A 13603-nucleotide genomic window follows, 5' to 3' on the forward strand; every position below is an offset into this window, starting at 1 on the left:
GGACAGATTTTTACATTTATGGCAAATGAAGAAGGAGGTTTTATAAGGCTATTTCTTAAAACAAACTTTGGTGAAAATTGAAGGATGATTAAAACAGCTCAAGGGCCCGGCTGGTGTTGCTTGGTGGTTGGGCATCGACCTATAAACTACGAGACCACAGATCAATTCCCTGTTAGGGCACATGCCTGGGTTGCCGTCTCGATCCTCAGTAGGGGGTGTGCAGGAGGCAGCCGATCGAAGATTCTCTCATCATTGATGTTTCTACCTCTTCCTCTGCCTTCCCCACTGAAATAAATAAAAGCATATTTAAAAAAAAAACAAAAAACACCTCAAGGAAGGCAAGTAGCTGTGAGCATGCTAATGTCCGCATATGTAATTTGCCTATAGCCTCACTTGCCTCCAAGAGAAGCTTAGAGCATCTCCTTGTGTGGCTGGTGGCCTTTCACCAGGCTGCTTCCTCCCTGCTGGGTGTGGAGTAGAAGCTGCAAGCAGACCCTGATGCTGGAGGCTCTGCAACGTCTGCAGAGGGGAGATTTTCCACTGTGTGGGCAGGGCCTCAAGCTTTAGAAAGCAGATAGCTAGCTGGCAGAACTGATACCTTCTAAATGCAAAGGGACCCAGACGACATCTCCCCTCCGTGGAGAGGCCAGGTGCCATCCCCACAGTTAGCACTGGCACTTTCCCATAGAAGCAGCTTTGGGCGACTCCAGTCCCTGAACTGTGGTTGATCTGAAATGGTCCCAGAGCTCTGAGCTGGCAATGTCCCAGCACAGTCACCCTTGCTGGCCATGAAAATCATAAAAAAATGCTTCACCTGTGGGTAGGATGAGCAGATTAGTTGCAAGTCTCTGCCTTTGTGTGTGAAACACACAGACTTGCTCACCATGCTTTGTAGTCATGTCAGCCAGAAATTTGAGGGGCAACAGAGTAGCCCAGTGACCAGGTAAGGCCTCATCAGGAAAGCTAGGCTGTTCTGCTAAAGGAGACCCTGGGATGGGGAATGAGCTCTTCTGGGCTGTTCTCACCCAGTAATAGAAGCAGAAGTAATGTGGGGCAGTGGTCAGCAGAGCCCTACCACCCTGGCCTTGCTAGTGAGCGATGAAGTGACCCTCAGAAGAGGAGGCAGCCTGACAGGTGAGCAGGAGAAGCCAGGCTTCTCTCTTGGGACTAGCTTGTTGACTGAAGCAAACAGAATAAACCTACACGCTTGGCCTCTGAGGCTCCTAACTGAAGAACAGCCTTTCGTATGGGTTGACTGTAGCTCTGGAGACAGGCTGGTTTTCTTCTGAGCAAATAAAACCTCAGCATTGAAGAATCCTTGTCCTGTCATTTTTAACCGTAATGAGAATAGAACGAGCCTCTGGAACAAGGTGCGATGGAGTCGGGAGAAGTGGCCTTAAGTGAAAACACAGCTGTGGGGTTTACAGACGGTGCGTGGGGAGGCGTCATCCAGTGGGAGCGGCCAGCCTCACTATAGACTTTCCAACACTAATGAATCGGGAACTCCATGCTGAACAGGATTGAGTTTGATGGGTCCCTGTGCCAGCAGATGGATGTATTTTTCTTGAAAGACCAAGGTGCCAGCAATCTCCATGATTACGTTACTGGAGCAAGGTTCTTTTTTGTGGTTTGTGAAGTTGAGCGTCAGGACTGCAGAATTCTCTTGCTCTTTCTCACTCTTATTTTTTCCAGGTCAGAACCAGAGCCTGGGGTGGGGAGGAAAATCCTGCTGAATGAGCAAGTTCTTTCTTAAAAAGCTCTCTCCAAGTCCAAAAAGACTTCAGTGGACTTAGGAGAAAGAAACTTAATACATTGCCATAGAATCGTTGTGAACCAAGTGAAAGCCAAGTCCACAGCATCTTTGTCTTATAAAAGAAAGCAAAGAGGAGATGGAAAAAAAGAAATAATGCTTAGGAAATCCAAACCAAACAAGGAAAACTAAAGAAGAAAAACTAAAGATCACCTCAGAGAATGTGAAGATTTCCTTCTAATAAGATTTTTCAATTACAAAACCAGGCTCAGGTAGAAGTTACTTTACTGTTCTTTCTAAGTGCCATAAATGGCATACCTGAAATGTTTGAACTAGGACGGGGTTTGCCACTTTCAGCTTGAGATAGAGTTGGACACTCTGCAAGACTAGTGGACTGTGAGGGGAAGAGTCAACCATGTAGCGGCTGGAGGCTTCCCAGGCTGGTCCTTGACCTGCGTTTGAACCTTGGTCCTAATAGCTAGCAGATTGAAGCAAGCTCACAGGCCTCCCAGAGAACCCATGTTGGTTTGAACTCGAGCAAGCTTGGCCACATAATAGCACTCTTTTTTTTACCAGCTACCTCTCTCAATGCACCCCTGTCAGAGGAACTCAGAGCTGGACTCCAAGGTCACCCCTGCTCGATGATGGAGCAGCCTGCAAGTACCATCCAGGCCAAGGTCAGAGAGAGACCTGGTTGCCCACCAGATTTCATCTTGGAGCTGTTGTGGACAAGACAGGCAACTCCTAGACTTCTTAATGCATGTTTTGCCCATCCAAGGTCAGGCCAGGTGTTTTCAAAAGCAGCAGAAGCTCTGAGCTGGTACCTTCCTTAGCTGATGGAGTTTAGTGCCAAGTGGCCTGAGTATAATGTTCTTCAGTAATGTTAGGGAAAGCCAACTGTGACGTGAACAGATTGAAGACTAACTTGTTTATGAGCCCAGGGTACGCCATGCCTAGCCACCCTTTCCTGTCCCATCCCGTCACTCTTTTCTGGTTAGCCTCATGAATGTGATCTGGCCATTGGCTTCACTGGGTTGGCCTCCAAAGTAAGGTCACATTCCTTTAATGATTACATTCAATGACTCTGTGCACCTCTCTCCTGCTTAGCCCAGGGCATTTGTTCTTCCCCTTAGATTTGCCTGAAGGGTCTTCCTCAAGCAATGTCTGAGAACCCTGAGGAATACTTAGTCCTGAATCAGTCATTCTTGTTGCTCACCTATTGCTACCTGCTGGGAGGATGGCCCTATTGCTCTCTTGTCCTCACCCTACCAGCCCTCTACTCTCCCGAGGGTCCTCACCCCTTCCACTCACCAAAGAGCCTCAGCTCACCCACACTGCCAGTGTCTTGGGGGCCCATGTTGTAGCACAAGGGGTAGTCAGAAGGGGTCCCAGCAGGAGTCTCATACTCTTGCTGTCCTGAGCCTGCCCTCCTTGGTGATTTAGCATGAACCCCTGAAAGTAGAAGACTCTTCCATTTCCTGCCCAAGAGAGATGGCCTGTCCTTTGTCCAGAGAAAACCTTTAATCAATTATACCCATCTAAAGGCCTCCTTCCTCTGCTGGAGGAGTGGCCTGTGACTGCCCTTGGGTTTCTTCACTGCCTTCCCTCCTCACTCAGTACCAGAAATGCCATGCAGTCAGAATGGTCTGGTTGATGGGGGTGGACTCTTCTCCTGCTTGATGTGGCAGCTGCCTCTGGGAAGGGAAAGACAGACCTCAGGACATCTCATAAGACTTTCCAGGCTTCACCTCTCCACGGATGGGTCTCTGTAGGCCCTAGTTAGAGCCACATGGATACAGATGGCAGCCTGGCTCATAGGATGCAGTCAGTAACTACTGTTGAATGAAGGACTGTGTGTGCCTCTTCAAAGGCACTGGTGAAAGGGGAGCACCTAGCCACTGAGAGAATTTGAGCCACTGCTTGTCGTCTAGTGGCACAGTTACTGAGTGGGGGTGGATGTGAGGTAAAATTTCTTTAGTGAAGCAAAAGGAGGAATAACAATCTCAGGTGAAATTGGATGACAAAAGGTCTGTTGGACCGGATCAAAATGTGCCCAGGGGCACAGCAGCCTGCAGGGGGCATGGCTCTGTGTCTGTAAATCAGTGACTGGAACACCTTGGTCTACTGCCATTTTGATATTGTACCTTCCCATCTTTCTTCATGCAGTCTTTGATATTTACATAATCTTGTATAATCAAGTTCACATCCTGTTGTTTTGTTTTTTTTTGTTTGTTTGTTTTGTTTTTTTATCTAACCCAGATATTTTCCCAAGTTAATAAAAATTCTTCATAAACAGTGTAACGGCTGCATACTATTCTGCATGTGACTCTGGTATAGTTTATTTAACCATTCTACTGTTGTTGGTCTTTTAGAGTCTTTCCAGCAAATAATACTGAGGTGAACAGTTGTGTTTTTTTGGGGGGGAGGGGGGAAGCTTTCCTCTTACATTTATAATAATTTTTCTAAGACATAAATTCATAACTTGAATCAGAGTCAAATGATTTAAAAATTTCTAAGCAGTACAGTCTTTGAAGTAGACCATATGGTTATAGACCTGACATTAGCTGCAAAGGGGGAGATAAAGAGAAAAGGGTTATATTTAATAGATTTTTTAAATAATTATTTTCTGTTTTACTGAAGGAGATCTGGGAAGAACCAGCAGTGCTCTGTAGGGAAAACACACCTTTAACTTGAAGTTTCTGGCTTCGTGATGGTAAAGAAGGGCTTGTTTCTGTTTTTGTATTTTCATGTGGGTCAGTAAGAGGACAAGCCATTCCTACCAGCTTGTTTCCCTCTAAGGAAGAGAAAACTTGTCCAGTGTCTAATGATGCAGATCATTAGCTGTGTTAACAGCTTTGCAGTTAGAAAAAAAGTTACAATATTGTATCCTTCTAATGTGCAGTTGATTTTAGTGAAAATTTCCCTAGCAATTTAAAAACCCAGTGAATTTGTAAATCTAGTAACTGGCTCTGCATTTGGAAATGTTAAAGCTGCCATAGCCACCTGGGCTCTAGCAGGACACACACAACCTCCCTGAGCTCTGGCTCCTCAACGACACAGACGGAATTCTACACTCACCTGAGCACCACCTACCCCAGCCCCTCTGGGATCCAGAAAGAGAGACTTCATTACCAGAGTTCTTATTCCTGATCTTCCCTAACCAGAGAGAGCTAATGAGTGCCTCCAAGTTAACATGTGCAAAATCAAACTTTTGACTCCTTATCCATATCCAAGATCAGCAATGGAACAACCACCTGCCTGGTTGTTGAAATCAACGTCTTCACTACTACCGAACATCAAGTCCATCAGTATATCCTGTCAATTCTACTTCTAAAAGTTCACTTCAAAGATAGATCTCAAATTGTTCATTTCTGTCCATCTTGCCTGCCCGCCCTCTATGCCCAGCCCCCATCACCGCTCACCTGCTCTTCTCAACAGCCTTCTACAGGGCTCCTGCTTGGCTCTCTCCCCTACGGTCTGGTCTCTACATGGTAGCCAGAGGGATCTTGGTAAAACCTAACTTTGATCATATCCATCCCTTCCTTAAAACATGTTATAGTCCTTCCTTTGCTATTAAGGAAAAGGTCAAAATTTCTAATGTAGCAAGAAGGTCCTGCATTTTCTGCCCTGGCCTTCCTCTGCTGCATCACTGTGCACCGTGTTTCTGTAAGCGAGTTCTGGCTTTCCAGCCATTATTCAGGTCCTGGAATTCCTGCACCATGGCCTCTGTGCTCTGTGCCAAGGAAAACCATCTGCTCCCCCATCCTTCCTCCCTATGGTCCAGGTAACCCTCTTCTTCTTTCCTCAGTCCTAGTCTAGGTCCAGTTATTTACTTTTATAGAAACATGGGAGTTTTTTCCTGCTTCAGAGGACCTATTTTAATTTGCAGTTTTTTATATCTATAGTCATTAGTTTATGTGATTGTTGTCCATCTTCTGCACTGGACTATAAGATCTGTGAATGAGGCTGCTTTCTGCCGCTGTTCACTGTTCTTGAAAACAGTTTTTTCAAGTGTCACAAAGTAGGTGCTTAATAAATAATTGGTTGCATGCCAAATGAATAGTAGAGTCCTGGTAAAAACAGTGTCCCTGTGAGGCATGGGCTCTTCCCAGAAGTGGCAGGCTCAGGTTCTCCACAATACATCAGCTGGAGGGAGTTTGATTTTGCTTTTTTTTTTCTTTTTGTAATTTCAGCTGTCAGAATGAATAGAGCATGCTGCCTAAATCTTACTTGTTTTTCTCTTCTCTCTTTATTCAGCTGAAGCTTGCTTTCACTCTGGACCATGAGACTGGATTGCCTCAAGGATGTCACATCTATGAGTACCGCGACAGCAACAAGTAAGCCACTCAGTGGGAAAGGGAGTCACATCACCGTGTCCAGTAAGGGTAGCACCTGTGGGCTTTCTTATACCGGGCTTTTCCTACAAAGAGATTGTCAGGGAGAGAATCACACTTTTCATGACTGTACTAGAAAATAGGTTGCAGGAAAATATTTCTCCTTTTGCCCGTAAACAGAGAACTTGAAGTGCTTGTATACGAGCAGCTGTGATGTTTGACTTGTGTGTCCCGAAGCAGACCTTCCTTTTTAGGCTCCAGCTGTTCTCCAGACGAGCCCTGCTTTGTCTCCAGCCCTGTGCCTGCTAATTTGGTTCACTGTGTGACTTCGGCTTTCATTGACGTTGTCTGATTACACTTATGTTTGCAGGTTTTGTTGTAATTGTCTACCTCGTGAATTTTGTAGTTGGGGATTTCTAGAGATTTAACCTGGTGGCCTTATCAGAAGGGTGGCACCTGGCATGCTTCCGTAGCCCCATCTTTCTTCCTGGCAGACTGATCCGTGACTGTGTGTTTCTGTCTATGAGACAGTAAAAATGGTGGTGAGCGAGGCAAAGGGAATATGCCCTGATGATGACAGTGACAATGATGGTAAATAAGACGGCAGCCACCATTGAGAAATTCTGCTGGGGGTTAGGACAGTACTAGAACATTACACTTGTTATCCAGTTTAATCCTCATAACAACCTGAAGACTTTTCTTTTACCATAGGTGCTGCCAAAGCGAGCACTTGAGTTTTCTTTTGTTATTGTTGTATTTGCAGAAGCTGGAGTCAAGGGCACTTGCTCACGGTCACTGGCCACAGCTGTTTGAGGCAGAGTCACATTATCATGTTTACTCTGAGGAGAGAATAGACAACCTGTTGTCCCAAGTTGCTACCTTGGAAACTCCAGTCAGTGACAAGAACAGCCTCAATATGGACTTGAGGACAATATGCCCTAGTCTGAATGTTTAAATATCTAAGCTATTAATTTTATGCAGTGAAAGGAATCAAATAGTCATACTCCAGTGGGACTGTACATTACCTTCCAAAGGGAAACCCATGTCTTCCTCAGAGCTCTTGCTTTGTTATGGGTTGAGATGGTTCCTGGGTGCTTCATGATCAAATCTCCACTCAGGTTGCTTTCAATGCATCATTACCCTTTGTAATTTACGTTCAGGAGGATGGATGTCCTGGTGAGCTGTTGTGTACCCTCGGTTCCCACCAAGTTAATAATTTAGGAAAGGCTGGCCACGCATCCTTTAACACCATCCTTCCTCCTCTTGGATGGCACTGTTCCAGGCTATATAAGCCATGGTGATGGAATTACCATCTCAGCTTCTTGTAGTGCTAATTCAACAGAGAAGTAGGGCTGGACTTCTTTGGAGTCCAGGGACTAGCAGGGACAATTGAGCAAGTCTCTGGGTGGGAAGGGAAAGCATCACTTGGGACTAGGGGAAAACATAAGCCTCAAACTGCTTGGCGTGCCATTCTGTTACCCTGCTTATCAGTGCCACCCCATACTCCCCGCGCTTGCTGGATGGCGGTGGATGGCAGCCCCATGCATGGAGATCGTGGCAGCAGAAACAGATCTTTACGCCCAGGAGTGTTTACAGACTCCATTTCTGGCCTGACTCTTCACTCCCTGAAACAAAGGTTGGCAGGGTTTTGGTTCAGTGGGAGAAGGGCATTGGCCCTCTTTCCTATACATTCATGTGGTCCAATGACAACAACTTAGGTTGTCTTTGAAGCAGAGAGGAGAAAATAGCCCAGCTCTGTTTCTTGGTCCAATCCCTAGCTCCTAGAATTCATATGTATCAGAGTAAGCGATGTTTAGGAGGAGAATTCCGGGGTTCTAAATATAAGTACGCTTTGGCCCCCAAAGACCTGTAAAAGAAAACATTTGTGTAGGAAGCTGGATAGGAAAGTATGTGATCCAGTGAATCAATGGCCCCTCCCTATGGTTCTGTCTTGCTTGTCTTAGAGGCAACATTGGGGTTCATTCTCAAATTGTGGACAAATTTCCTAATCTCTCTGAGCCTCAGGTTTCTTCATCTGTTAAGGTCAGCGGGATTAATGATACCTACCTGGCATGATTGTCATGGGATTGAGTAGGAAGATGTGTTAAAAACATCATCACTGACTTAGCATATAGAATGCCCAAAGTGTTGATTGCCTCTCCTTCCCAAACAGAGAAGTCACCTCATGTACTCTGTTCTGTTTTCCCCTGCCAGCAGGGCTGTGTCCATGAGCGCTGGATGCAGCTAACCACATCTCTTGATTCGGGAGGAGGCTGGTGCCCACGCCTCTGATAGCCCTCAGTTGTGTGCGATACACTCTGTCCAAAGGCAAACTCCTTTTCCCACTTGGAAATTGTGAAGTGAAGCATGGAGAACCCCATGAGCTTGATCATGATTTTCTCGTTTCCCCCAGGCTCTGCCCTGTGTTCCTCTGTTCACGGTCATGGTCATTTCCCCAGGAGTGCCTGAATCCCAATATTGGTGTAATAGTGATGTTTAGGAAATGAGGATATTCACTCTGGCCCTAAGGAACCAAATGACATGAAGGCAGCAGCAGCAGAGAGATGAGGGTCTACATGTGAAAGAAATTAGTTTGATATCTCAGTATTAGTTTGTAATAATTAATTATTAAAACCACTACTTGTTTTGTTCATTTCAGTACTCCTACTGACTAGCCCAGGACCTGACAATACTTTTTTTTTTAAAGATTAAGACTAGCTTTGTTGTGATACTCTTTTCTTTTCTTTTCTTTCTTTCTTTCTTTCTTTTTTTTTTTTTTTTTTTATCCTCATCCGAGGATATTTTTTCCCATTGATTTTTTAGAGAGAGTGGAAGGGAGAGGGAGAGACAGAGAGAAACACCTATGTGAGAAAGACACATCACTTGGTTGCCTCCTGCATGCCCCAAACCATGGCCAAGAGCCTACAACTGAGGTACGTGCCCTTGACTGGAATTGAACCTGGGACCCTTGAGTCCGCAGGCTGACGCTGTATCCATTGAGCCAAACCAGCTACAGCTGGCAAATAATTTTTGATAAAGGGATGGGAAGACCCAGTTTAATCCTTTCAGAGAGAACCTAACGATTGGGCAGTTAGGTTCTTTGTCTTTTTGTTTATTGTAGGATTATGATAACGATTAAATTACTCATGACATGAGGGGAAATTATCTCCTTGGATAGTTTATGGATTCTTAAGAACTAACATGTAGAAGAAAGAAGCTATAAAAATTTGGTTTAACTCTGTGAACATAGGAGTAATTATAGTTACCAGTATTTACAACTGCCTACCATTTTTTGCCTGATAGTGAAGCATAGTAATACTGCTATGCTTCAATATCATTTTGTCTGGTGCATTGAATACACCAGACAAAATTGCAGGAGCCAAATTTGTTTGCAAGGTTACACTTTGTTCACAGCCTCTCGAGTTTCTGACCCATGGAGCATAAGAATGATAGGAGTGCCCTGGCTGGTTTGGCTCAGTGGATAGAGCATCGGCCTGCAGACTCAAGGGTCCCGGGTTCGATTCTGGTCAAGGGCATGTACCTCGGTTGCAGGCTCCTCCCTGGCCTGGGCCCTGGTCAGGGCACGTGCAGGAGGCAACCAATCAATGTGTTTCTCTCACACTGATGTTTCTCTGTCTTTCCCTCTCCCTTCTGCTCTCCCTAAAAATCAATGGAAAAATATCCTCGGGTGAGAATTTGAAAAGAAAAAAGAAGAAGAAGAATGATAGGAGCTCCTGCCTCCCAACTGCCCACAGCTCACCAGCACTGGGCTCACCAGCACTGGGCTACAGGCTTCACCATTTATCTCAAGTTTCAAAACCACTCAAGACAGACTTACTGTCACAGTTTTACAGATTACAAACCAAAAACACATTACGAATGAGAGTCAAGAGAGGTTAACCTGCCCAAGGTCATATTGTGGTCAAGAGCAGAACCTGAACTTTATCCCGGCTGTGGCAGATTCCAAAGCCCATGTCACCTGCCTTTCTCTCCACAGCTTAGAGAGTGAGGGAGCTCTGATTCTAGCCTCTGCTAAGCTGACCTTCCCTAGAATCTCCTTGTCTGGAAACTCTGGGATTTTTAATCCCTGCAGACCTCTGGGTGGGTAGACAGCCTGGTCTGGTAGAACGAGTTCTTGATTTGTCATTGTAAACCTGAGTCTGGTCAGTCACTCTCTGTGGCAGGTCATTGTCCACTCTGTGATGTAGCCTACCCATTAGAAACATAAAGGTGACGATACATCTCAAGGCTGAGAGAAAATGCAACGATGTGATGTGCGATATGATTGTGGAAACTGTGGTGCTTGCCCTTGTATCTGCCTGAGTGGCCCATGCACTATGCCTCGCCCTGGTCCAGAGACTCCCTGACACCCACAGCCTGCTCCCCCACCTCATTCTTACTCTTGGGTAGGTGAGTTTGCTAAACAGATGAAACTAAATATTCTGTTTGCCTCACCAGATGACTCATCTTGGCACCTTGAAACCTGTATCATCAGAGCTAATAGCCCACATCTAGAGGTATCAGAGAGAGAGCTCCCAGTGGGACTGATTGTCCTCAGCTGAGGTGCCTCCACCTTCCTAAAGCCACACTGAAGGACAGTGTCCCTGCAGCCTTCCAGAGCACAGGGCAGTTCTGCTCTCACCTCTGTCTTCTCCTCTCCCGAGCCCGAGGTCACCTCGTAGTTCAGGTCACTGGCTTTTCTGGCAGCAGCCAGGGCTGAGGCAGGGCTCTGGGCCCCTGCAAGCCCACCTCGATTCTTTCCTCCAGCCCCTGATCACATAGTCAACCCTTTCTGTACTTGAGGGATTCCCAGTATGCTGGCCTGCCTTGGGGAGCCTGGCCTGCTCAGCCTCCCCCCAGTCGGAGGACACTCTCTGTGCAGGCAGGGAAGACCCAGAGGACAAAGCTCAGGGTCACACTGAGAGTCTCCTTCTGTTGTTTTGTTCTCATCATGGAGGCCATGCTGGGTCAGGTCAGGGGCACTGAGAAGTAGACTTCCAGACAGGATTAATGCGCAGGAGACGTATGGGGGATGAAGGGAGTGGTGGGAGGCTGTAGACAGTGGCACCAGCCTGTGAAAGAGGCAGGCAAGGAAAGGAGAGCTGGTGGGCAGGGCCTCAGCCTGTAACCAGGCTTTAAGAAAGCTTTGGCCAGGCCCGTGGCTCATCCTCCAACCAAAGTTGCTGCTTAGAGCAGTGGTCGGCAAACTGTGGCTCGCGAGCCACATGAGGCTCACAGGCTGCGGTTTGCCGCTCTGTTGACTAATGAATTTGCTGACCACTGCTGTAAGGCATTACCCTTACCCAGAAGTTTTGACTTCAGGTTAAAGACATTAGTACATTATTAAAATGTTTTTTAAGTGTTTTTCCCTAAGACAATGGTCGGCAAACTCATTAGTCAACAGAGCGGCAAACCGCAGCTCACGAGCTGCAGTTTGCCAACCACTGGGTTAGAGGAATCTCACATCCCATGTGGGAGAATAGTCCTGCCTCGAGACCCCTGCTGTGCTCAGTCGCCCAGGGCCTCTTCCCCATAAGGAGCTTAGAAAGGAGAAGTGAGTGGGACAAACTGCCACCTCCATTATCGTAGTAGAACTTGGAGCCCCAATTGGTCCTCACCCTCAGCTAGCACCTAGCAGGTCTTGGCAGCTTAGCTGTTAGTGTGACCCAGACCTTCATTGCAAGGTTTCTGTGCCTTTGGCTGTATTTTCCCTCTCAAGATTGACACATATGTCTGTTCACAGTTGGGCAAAGGAGTGCCAGCAGGTTCCTATGGGTTCAACATATCTCTCTCCCTGCCCCTCCTCTGATCTGGGTGGATTATTGCCCCATCCTCCCTCCATCTCTCCATGGTGACTCTTCCTCTTACCCACTGGAGCCTGGATACATGCAGTCAAAGAATCCTGGCAGGAGAAACCAAGATGGCAGCATAGGTAAACACCTAAACTGCTGCCTCATACAAAAATTTCAAAAATACAACTAAAAGACAAAACGGACATCATCCAGAACCACAGGAAGGCTGGCTGAGTGGAAATTCTACAACTAGAAGGAAAGAAAAGCACACTGAGACTCAGAGGAGCTGCACGAGGCAGAGGTACTGGGACGCGCGCGCACGTGGAGAGGACTGGCAACTGAGTGCGCCACTGGCTTTCTCAAGCGGGAGGGAGACAAAAGCTCCCAACTGCGCTGAACTCCAGTTCTGGGCAAGACTCTGGGAACCCAGACTCATACGGGGTGAAACTGGACTGTTAGGAAAGAGAAAAGCACACTGAGACTCAGAGGAACTGCGGAAGGCACAGGTACCGAGGCGCACACGTGGAGAGGACTGGCAACTGAGTACGCCGCTGGCTTTCTCAAGCAGAAGGGAGACAAAAGCTCCTGACTGCACTGAACTCCAGTTCTGGGCGAGACTCTGGGGACCCAGACTCATTCGGGGAGAAACTGGACTGTCTGGCAGCGGGCGGAACTTGAGGGCAGCTTTCTCTCAGAGGTGCTTGCAGCGATTACCACAGGACACTGAGACACAGGGGCCTATTAGGGCAGGGCTGACGGGAAACCAATGCTGTCTGCTCCGCCCTGAGACTCTGCCCCATTCAAGCTGAGCACAGAGGCTTTTGCAAGTCTTCTCCCATAAGGGTGTCTCCAGCACAGAAGTTCTCCCAGCATAGACACAGCTGATCCTCACAGCCAATTGGCCTGGAGGTCAATTCCTCCCAGTGATACCAACAACAATCAAGGCTTAACTACAACAAGACTGTGCACGCAGCCCACAAAGGTGTGCACCAAGAGTGTCCACCTCAGGTAACTGGGGAGGCTGAGCCACTGGGCCCTATAGGACACCTAGCACACAAAGCCACTCTATCAACTCAGGGAAGCAGCCAAAATGCAGAGACAAAGAAACAGATCACAAATGAAAGAAATGGAGGAAAGCAAACGACTGGATATAGAGTTCAAAAGCATGGTTATAAGGTTTTTCAAGAATTTCCTAGAAAATGCCTATAAATTTAGCGAGATCCTCGAGGATATGAAAAAGAACCAACTAGAAATTAAGCATACACTGACTGAAATAAAAAATATTATACAGAGATCTAACAGCAAACTAGAGGATCTCAAGAATCAAGTCAAAGATTTGAAATACAAAGAAGCAAAAAACAATCAGAAAAGCAAAAAGAAAAAAGAATCCAAAAATATGAAGATAGTGTAAGGAGCCTCTGGGACAACTTCAAGCGTACCAACATCAGAATTATGGGGGTGCCAGAAGAAGAGAGAGAGCAAGATACTGAAAACCTATTTGAAGAAATAATGACTGAAAACTTCCCCCACCTGGTGAAAGAAATAGACTTACAAGTCCAGGAAGCACACAGAACCCCAAACAAAAGGAATCCAAAGAGGACCACACCAAGACACATCATAATTAAAATGCCAAGAGCAAAAGACAAAGAGAGGATATTAAAAGCAGCAAGAGAGAAACAGTTAGTTACCTACAAGGGAGCACCCATACGACTGTCAGCTGATTTCTC

General features: G+C 46.5%; 1 protein-coding gene across 2 annotated transcripts in view; it reads left to right on the top strand.

The window, feature by feature from the left end:
• DIS3L2 (DIS3 like 3'-5' exoribonuclease 2) overlaps positions 1 to 13603 on the top strand; it is a 344024-nt gene that overhangs the window by 294605 nt on the left and 35816 nt on the right. For both annotated transcript variants that reach the window (XM_080669267.1, XM_080669268.1), the window contains one exon: positions 6008 to 6087. In XM_080669267.1, coding sequence (XP_080525393.1) covers positions 6008 to 6087 — 80 coding nt within the window. The remainder of the gene's footprint in view (positions 1 to 6007; positions 6088 to 13603) is intronic.

The sequence above is a fragment of the Plecotus auritus genome (genome assembly GCF_963455305.1).
Source record: "Plecotus auritus genome assembly, chromosome: 5".
Lineage (NCBI taxonomy): Eukaryota > Metazoa > Chordata > Mammalia > Chiroptera > Vespertilionidae > Plecotus > Plecotus auritus.